The 9,166-nt window shown below is 48.1% G+C and overlaps 1 protein-coding gene across 1 annotated transcript; it reads left to right on the top strand.

Moving 5' to 3' along the window:
- Nucleotides 1-3,553: 3,553 nt before the first annotated feature.
- Nucleotides 3,554-8,410, top strand: LOC138297088 (protein LDOC1-like). The gene is made up of 2 exons (XM_069236589.1): nt 3,554-3,722; nt 8,193-8,410. The coding sequence occupies exons 1-2, from the start codon at nt 3,554-3,556 to the stop codon at nt 8,408-8,410; spliced, it is 387 nt and encodes a 128-aa protein (XP_069092690.1).
- The last annotated feature ends 756 nt before the right edge of the window (nt 8,411-9,166 follow it).

The raw sequence follows: 9,166 nt of genomic DNA, 5'->3' as shown, positions 1-9,166 counted from the left end.
TGGCACAATCCGGACACGTGTGCAGTCAATGGCACCAAGCACGTGCGGGAAGCCATTAATTTGATAAAACCACTGTTTGGTCTCCTGCTGCTTCTGCTGTGTGTTGGGGAAGCTGGTGTGGCGGGGTGTGAGGGAGATGATGGCATCTAATACCTTGGGAAGAAAGGCAGAGAATGAGGGCTGTGAGACCCCGGCAACCAGGGCACCAATAGTTTGAAATGAGCCACTTGCCAACATGTGCAGGACAGCTAACAGCTTGGTCTCCTGGTGGAATAATGTGGGGTGTCTGCAAGCTGCTGCTAATTGTGGCTCAATTTGGTGCAGCAGCTGCTGTATGGCTTGCCAATTGAGTCTGTAGCTCTGGATGATATCATGTTCCCTGAGGCCCAGGAGGGTTGTCCTGGTCTTGAATAGCCTCTCCTGACTTCTGCATTGCCTTTGGGGTCCACGTTGGTGTGGTGGTAGCTGCTGCTGTTGGTCCTGTGCTCAGCGTCTTCTGGCATGCTGCATGAGTAGTACCTCTATGTCGTTCTTCTTGAGCAATGATGTTGCTTGTGTGAGTTTTCCTTAAGTAGTGGTGTGTTTGCCCCATTTTAACGACTGCCCTGACCCAGGCGTTAAAAGTTGACACAAATCGGAATTTGCATAATTTTCCGGCTCCGCCTACCATCCGTGCGTCATTTTTGCCCGGTTGGATAAATATGGCGCATGGGTTTTGGAGTCATTTTTTGGACGGGAACACCTACCTTGCATCTCATTGACGCAAGGCTGTTTCACGCATTCAGAAAATGATGCATACTCTGATATTTTGACGCTAGACGGGTCTAGCATCAAAATATAAATATGGTGTTAAGTTTGCGCCGGATTAGCGTAAAAAAAAATAGGCTAATCTAGCTCTTTGTGCTTAGTTTACTGTGTTTTATATATTCTTGAGTACATTAACCTGCATGAGGAGATATGTGGTAAAATGCTTTACCATTTCAGAAGGGCCTTTAACAATCTGGCTAACCGCCCTCTGAACTACATTTTGGTGTTTCTGTTGTAAACCAAATTACAACTGCTATAATATAAATTTTCATTTAAAAGAGATGTTGATTTTTGTGTGCCGTGTTTGTCTGTACATGCTTTCCTGAAGGCAACTTTTATTCATTATACATGAGTCATAAACAAATTAAGTAAGCCTTGCACGTGTAGATCATCTCATAATCAAATGTTTGTTGCATATATAAGTTGTAGTATTTCCAAATCCTATACAAATGGTATTTTACCAGTGCTTCCTCGAATGCAACATGTGTTGCATAAATGGCTCAATGGCCCAGCCTTGAAATGTGGCCCATGGACTGCTGTTCATTTGCTGCCATTTAAATTACTCCCATTACTCATCAGGATGTAGCAACTTGTCTGGCTTTATTTGCTCCTTTTATCCATTGCTGTTTAGCTACCCCAGCCATGTCAATTATTTGCACCGAGCATGAGTCTTAAACTGATGAGTTCAGCCTTTGCTCCTCCACAGTCCTCATCTGCAGGTCCTGCTTTGGTGCCACTCTAGCCAATCTCCTTCAACACAATTTAGAGGAAGTGATAGTATGGCTCTCACAGCAGTTTCCATGGGGATTCCACCATAATTCCAGAATGAGTCAACTTCTTTAAAACCTGAGCAGGCGCATATCCAGCTAAGTCATAGCAAAAGATAGCCAGTGACAACAACTTAGTTCACATGGCATTGGTTTTTACTGAAAAGCAGTTGCCAATCATGCTGTCCACCAGGCGTTGGAAGTGGTGGAATCAGGAACACACCTCAGTCATTGCAACAGGAGAGAAACGAAAGTCAAATGAGAAACAAGCATTGGCAAAGCCATTAGATTTGCTTTGGGACCCAGCATTTTAGCTTTGTCAACGTGTGTTTTGCTTTGTCATGGCTTTTGAAAATCTTAATTGTTTAGGAAACTGCCAGGCTTTCAATAATAGAAAAAAAACATTGGCTAAAAGCAAAAATGTTTTTTTTTTGTCTCAAAACGCAACCATTTCCATAGTAGTCCTGACACTTAAGGGAGCTACTTTGTGTGCGGATTTGCTCCTTGTGAAACAGCAGAATGCTGTCACTCATAGGGAAGTTAGCAAATAGCTGAAGTGGGTTGACCAATTTGCTCATACTGCAGGCTGCTATGGGTGGAAGAAAAATGAATGAAGCGAGTAACACTATACTGAGCTAATGGATGAATTATGCTGAGGGAAAGGTCCTATAAGTTTACCACACATATAATTTTAGTGAGACCAAATAAGCATTAGCAAAGCCAAATGTCTGGCTTTAGTGTACTAATGTACATTGCGAATGACTGTAAACATCAGCATTTTCAAACACTATTGAGATACGTTGCATACACAAATGTGTTTTTTCACACCAGAGCCCGCCGCATTAGCTTTTGCCAATGAAAGTCAAATGTATCAAAAAATGATTGCATTCTCTATGAGCAGCAACTAAGAGATACAGAACTGAATATGACAAAGAGTGTGATCTTTGAGTGAGTTTTTGCCATAGAAGCATTTCCCGAAAGGCAAAATGAGACACCCAATAGCCAACAGCATGAGGTGAGTTTGATACTCCTCTGGATGGAGCCAATGCCCTCTCTATATATAATATAAAGAATTTGTAACACTACCTCAACTAGCTGTGGATTAAAGCCGGAACTAAAAACAATCTATGCATCACAGACTCTCATTCAGGACGTAAACAATAAGCTGGAGGCCAGAGATGCATGGAATCTGCTGCAACAGACATCATTTTGCGACCTCAGAGGGCTTGCACAGCCACTCGAGTGTGGGGACACACCGTGGGGCACAACATTACTTGGCCAGAGAGCTGCCGGTTGACACCGGGAAGAGGAAGCAGCAAACAAGATGGCAGCCACCACAAAACAAAACACAGTAATCGGCCAATTGGGGGCTGGACGGATGGCGTGCAATGATGAACGAGGCTGAAAGGAGGACCCCTTCTCAAATCTATCCCTCCAAGACCCCGCCTCTGATGGTGGGCTGAGTGGGGGGATCCTTCTGTGGCATTCACAAGGGGTAGAAATAAGAGTCCCCCAAGCAGAGAACATGTGGCTCAGGAGTCATTCTGCAACAGAGCCAGTACTCATTGAGATGCTGTGCAAGGGGCAAGGAAAAGGACAATGAGCTGCATAGGCAAGTATATACCTGGAGGAGTAGGGTGCTTGTGGTGGGGAGTACCAACAGATTTGGTCCAAGGGAGTATGGTGCATAAACCAACAGCACCTGGGAGGGGGCAGTGATTCCAGCCACTGCCGGACCTCACCCAGGAGTCTGGCTCAGGACACTCGTCAGAAGAACCCCAGTGCTGAATGTGTCCCCATTCAAACCAAAAAACCAGCATGGAAATAGCATCCCATGACCACCAATAAGGGCCATGGAACTAAAGATGGTCTAGCCAAAGGCCAACAAACAGGTGAGAAGTCCCCCATCGATGGTAACACCAGCAGAAAATGACCTAGGAGCATACACAGCCATATTAGCGGCCATAAAAGATACCAGGATGGCCCTAGAAAACAAGAATGAAACAATGGTGCAGGACGTGGTGCTGTTACGGGCCAACCATACAAGGCTGATGAATAGGATGATAGAAGCAGAATCCATGTTGCCACAGGTGCAGCTAGGCAACCAGGATCATGCCGCCCAAATTCAGGCCCTAGAGAAGGAGATCGGTACGAGTGGATGACGCAGAAGGGAGATACCACCACAACAATGTGCGCCTGGTCAGCCTTCTGGAAGGAACAGAGGGCCCCAGCATGGAACTGTTCCTGGAGGACTGGCTGGTGTCAGTGGTGCTATCACATTGGTTCACTGTGGAATGGACACATAGGCCCTCATTACAACCTTGGCGGTAAATGCCACTTTCCGCCATGCAGAAGACCGCCAACATACCCCTGCGGCCGTGGAATTCCACTACAGGTATCATGACCCACATCTCGTAATCCGCCACAATACAGACACCCACACAAGTCCGCCACACCAAAGGTCAGTGATAAACTGGCGATACCAAAACCTCCACCGTCACACCAACTAGAATACGCCCACGGTATCACGACCCACGAATCAACGCGGCGGTCATTCAACCGCGGTAAACCATTGGCGTACACACCGCCGCGCTCAAAATACACACACACTAACAAAACACACTCACATTGGACAATTCAAAATACACATCCCTGATACACATACACACACCACACGCACACACCCAATCCACTCTAAAGCACACATCCATATCACCCACAAACCCTTACAACCAACATTTTTAAAGAAGGCCAGAGAGAGAGACCACCTAAAACAACACCAGCATGCACAGACACACAACACCATCACTTACACAACATCCACGCACCTCAAACAACACACACCAACACAGCTCCTCACACATCACAACTGACACCACCTCACACATCACCCACAGCACATCATGGCACTTCTAAGACACCCCAGGTTCTCTGAGGAGGAGCTCAGGGTCATGGTGGAGGAAATCATCTGGGTAGAGCCACAGCTATTCGGATCACAGATGCAGCAGACATCCATTGCAAGGAAGATGGAGCTATGGCACAGAATTGCTTTCAGGGTTAACGCAGTGGGACAGCATCCAAGAACACGGGATGACATCAGGAAGAGGTGGAACGACCTACGGGGGAAGGTACGTTCCGTGGTATCCAGACACCAGATTGCTGTACAGAGGACTGGCGGTGGACCCCCACCTCCTCCCCCACAACTAACAACATGGGAGGAGCAAAACCTGGTGATAATGCATCCTGAGGATGTTGGAGGAGGACTGGCCTCTGGGAAGGTAAATCTTACTACTTTATCCCCCCACCCCACCTGAATGCCATCACATACCGCCACCCTTACCCTCACACCCATCACCCCAACAACCCACAGATACCCCACTAACACAACCCACACATCCCAAAACCAAGCCCTGCATGTAACACCAATACATGGACACCCATCACCAAAGCATGTCCAGTAGAGAGACTCTGTCATGCCCCAAAATCACCAATCACACACGGGCCACGGCAATAATGCAAGCACAGGAGTAGAGGGTCACTCATCCATTGCACAAGATGGCACACACATATACAATAACTATGCATTTACACCCCAACTGGACCCCTACCCAACGTCACCGGACAGGAGGTGCCAGACATATTCAGTCCCCCACAGAAGAGGCCCACAGTGACGACAGCAGCTCTGCACGCCTGGATCAAGATGACCAGCCCGGCCCATCAGGGACCTCAGGACAGTCGGTTCCCCTGACACAGTCACAAACCACCACTGAACCTCCCCCCTCAGGAAACACCACCACAGCACACACCCAGCGGGCCCATCCCTCTGTCCCCAGGACACGTCAATCAGTAGTGTGTCCATCACTACAGGGAACTCAGGCAAACTCACTAACACAGGACCATCAGGGACCTGGGGGCAGTGGGCACAAGGTTCAGGGGACAGAGGCACAGGACAACAGGGAAGCTGGGAGGACTGCTGTGTGACGGGGGAGGACAGGCCCAGGGACCCGACACTCCACGAGGCATTCTCCAACATCATGGGAGCTTACCACCATTCCCAGGAGACCATGGGCACGGTACTGGCCAAGTTTCAGGAGACCCAGCGGCTGCAGGAGGAACACTACCTGGGGATCAGAGAGGACTTGAAGTCCATCAAAAACACCCTGGTCACCATTGCAGGGGTGCTGGCAGAGCTTCACAACACTAGGAGGGACACAGTGGCACACCAACAGGCCCCTGACACTAGCCTGGACGATGAGCAGCCCTCCACCTCCGCCGGCGCTAGTGGACAGGAGGCACCACCACAGGAACAACAGGACACCAGCACCCCACCCCCTGCAGATGGAGAACCATCCCGTAAACGATCCCTGAGATCCAGGAACAAGACAGAGAACATTGCCAAGATCCCCGCCAGGAAATAAGACCCCCCTGAATGTCCCCCTTCTGTCCCACTATGTCACCCTGTCCACCCTAAACTGCCATTGCTCCCCTTCCTATGCCCCTTTGGACAATGCACCTGTGAAACAAATAGAATGGACTCTGCCATGGACATTCCTCCACCATCACCACAGCCCATTTTACAACCCCCTCCACTTATTTGCACAGAAATATCACACTTCAATCCCAAAACAATCTGGAGTCAGTCTGTGCTTTCACAAATATGAAATTGCAATATCTATGGAATATAGCAAGGTCAATGTACTTGTTCACATACCAATGTAACACAGCTGTAGGCCAGAAGGAAGCATAGCAGAGGGCACAAAGTGGGAGCCAGATCTGTGAAATGGAAAGTCAAAGAGACAAGTCAGGGTCCATACACTGAGTGAAAATGACAGACTTATGCTAGCTTCAACAATAGTATGAGATGTGGGAAGCAGTTACATCTTCTTACCTGTGTCTCACTGGAAGTATTGCATGATGATGTTGTTTCGGTTGTCAATATTCTCTTCTTCTGCCTTCTCTTCTTCACTGTCAACAGGCTCCACAGCTGCCACAAGACCACCATCTGGCCCATCCTCCTGCAGAAAAGGCGCCTGGCGTCGCAAAGCCAGGTTGTGCAGCACACATCAGGCCACGATTATCTGACACACCTTCTTCGGTGAGTAATATAGGGAGCCACCTGTAAGATGGAGGCACCAGAATCTGGCCTTCAGGAGGCAGAAGGTGCGTTATATAATCCTCCTAGTTCACCCATGTGCCTCATTGTAGCATTCCTCTGCCCTTGTCCTGGGATTCCTCACTGGGGTCAGTAGCCATGACAGGTTGGGGTAACCAGAATCACCTGCAAATCTCGAGGGACAACTGTTAGACACACACTTACCCTTAGGGACAACCCCAGACCCAGACAACTATTCAAAGGGTATAGGGTCCTTGTCCTCACCTATTAGCCACACACGGTGCCTCTGGAGTTGCCCCATCACCTACGGGATGCTGCTATTCCTCAAAATGTAAGCGTCATGCACAGAGCCAGGATACATGGCATTCACATGGGAGATGTACTGGTCTGCCAAACACACCATCTGCACATTCATCGAATGGTTAGCTTTTCCGGTTTCTGTACACCTGTTCATTCCTGCGGGGGGGATCAAATGCCACATGTGTACCATTCTAACGCCACAACTTGACGCGGCGTCTCTTGCTGCCCTCGCAGCAGGAACGCGCTGCGAAACTCGGAGCGCTGTTCCGCACTTTTTTTCGTAGAGCATCCTGGGAAGCGTGTATTACGCTCCCGGTCACGTTACACTTAACGGTAGTCATTTTTTATTCCTTTTTGTTGTTGGTGGGTTTTTCTGGTCTTTTTCTTTATTGCCTTGCCATGCTTGTTTCCATCTTGTCTTCTTCCTGTTCATGTCCCAGCATGCTCTCTTTGTTTTATATACTGCCTTCTTTTTCCTATTCTTGTCTATGGGTTTTTCCCAATTCAAGATGGTGTCCTTTCCTGTTCCTGTGATGTCACTTCCCTTTTTTCAGTATATGTCAGTCAGTCTTGTTCTACTTTGCGTTGCAAACACTTCCTTCTGGTTGTGCTCTTTGCCCCTGTTCTTCGTTCCTGCTTTTTGTGCCTTGGAATATTTTTGCCTATTTTTTGTTAATGTTGTCAAGTCCTGTTTTTCTTCTTCTCTTTAGGAGTTCCTGTTTGAGGTTTTTCCCCAGTGTTTGTTTTTTTTCCCCTCTGGGACTCTTTCTGGAGGATACAGTCTGCTTTGGTGTTTCCTGTCAAGCGGCACCGTGGCTACTAGAAAGGGTCGCCCTTATCTGGGATTATCCAGAACCTGTAGAAGACCGGGGGTATTCGCCAACCCTATGTCCAGAGGTGAGAAGTCAAGCACAGTTCGTAACAGATTGCAACACCAAAAGACTCTGCGTTGTGATACCGCCTAGGAAGATCCACAGGGAGAGGCGGCAGAAAATGCTCAGGCCATGCTGCAGACTGTCCAACAACAAGCCCAAGAGCTACAGCAACTACGGGTGGAGAACATTGCACTACGACAGGTCTTGTCTTCCCGATCAATGGGCATACCACCTGTATCTGCCGCTACTCCTCGATATTCTGGAGATCCTCTAAAGATAAAGGAATTTTTGGATACCGTGACGGTTTTCTTTGCCTTTCGACCACTCCAGTTTCCTCAGATAAGGCTAAGGTGGGCTATCTGATCAGCGCCTTGTCTGGTCCTGCGCTTGCTTGGGCGACTCCTCTGGTTTCAGCAGAAGATCCAGTATTGTCTAATTATCCCGCTTTCCTGACTATTTTCAAACAGATGTTTGAGAGGCCTGGGGTAGAAGCAGCAGCTGAAGAAGCCTTATGTGACATTCAGCAGGGCAATCAGGATGTTCTGTAGTATATAACTCATTTCAAACAGCTGGCAGCTGAAACCTCTTGGGTGGACGCACCTTTATAACCCTATTTTGCCGAGGCCTGCATGAAGAAATTAAAGATGAGCTTGTACATTCTTCTCCAGCCTGTTCCTTGAAGGAATTAATGGATCAAGTTATGAACATCGAATATAGACTTTGAGAGCGCAGGATGGAGAGACTTAGAACGCGAACTCCATACCAGTCTGGTACCTTTCATACTAGCAGTCGGCAAACGGAAGACGTTCCATCCGAAGCCTCTCCATCTCCCCCTGAAGAACCCATGCAGATCGATCTTGTTCGTGGTCCATTGACGGAATCAGAAACGGAGGATCGAACACGAAAAGGACTTTGTCTGTATTGTGGTAAAGCTGGCCATCTGATTCGTAGTTGTCCGGTACATCCTTCAAGACCTGCCGGAAACACCAGCTCCCGTCCCCTGTAAGAGGGAAGGAGACGGGAGGAGCTGAAGTACCATCAATCTGTTCCTCCAGAGAAAGTATGTCCAACCTGTTTATCCTCTCGGTCAAGTTACAAGGTGCACAGAATCAAGAAGAACATCTCCTGACGCTCATAGATTGTGGAGCCAAGGGAATCTATTTGGATGAGACCTGGGCTATGAATAAAGGAATTCCCTGTATTCCTAAAGAAACTACTGAGCAGGTACACACTGTGGATGGCTCTCCGTTAATCTCAGGTCCTGTGGTGGCATCAACTCCTACACTTTGTTTGACATTTGGGGG

The sequence above is a fragment of the Pleurodeles waltl genome, chromosome 5 (assembly GCF_031143425.1).
Source record: "Pleurodeles waltl isolate 20211129_DDA chromosome 5, aPleWal1.hap1.20221129, whole genome shotgun sequence".
NCBI classification, from domain to species: Eukaryota; Metazoa; Chordata; class Amphibia; order Caudata; family Salamandridae; genus Pleurodeles; species Pleurodeles waltl.
The sequence above is the reverse complement of the archived record's forward strand: the minus strand, read 5'-3'. Positions and strand labels throughout refer to the sequence as shown.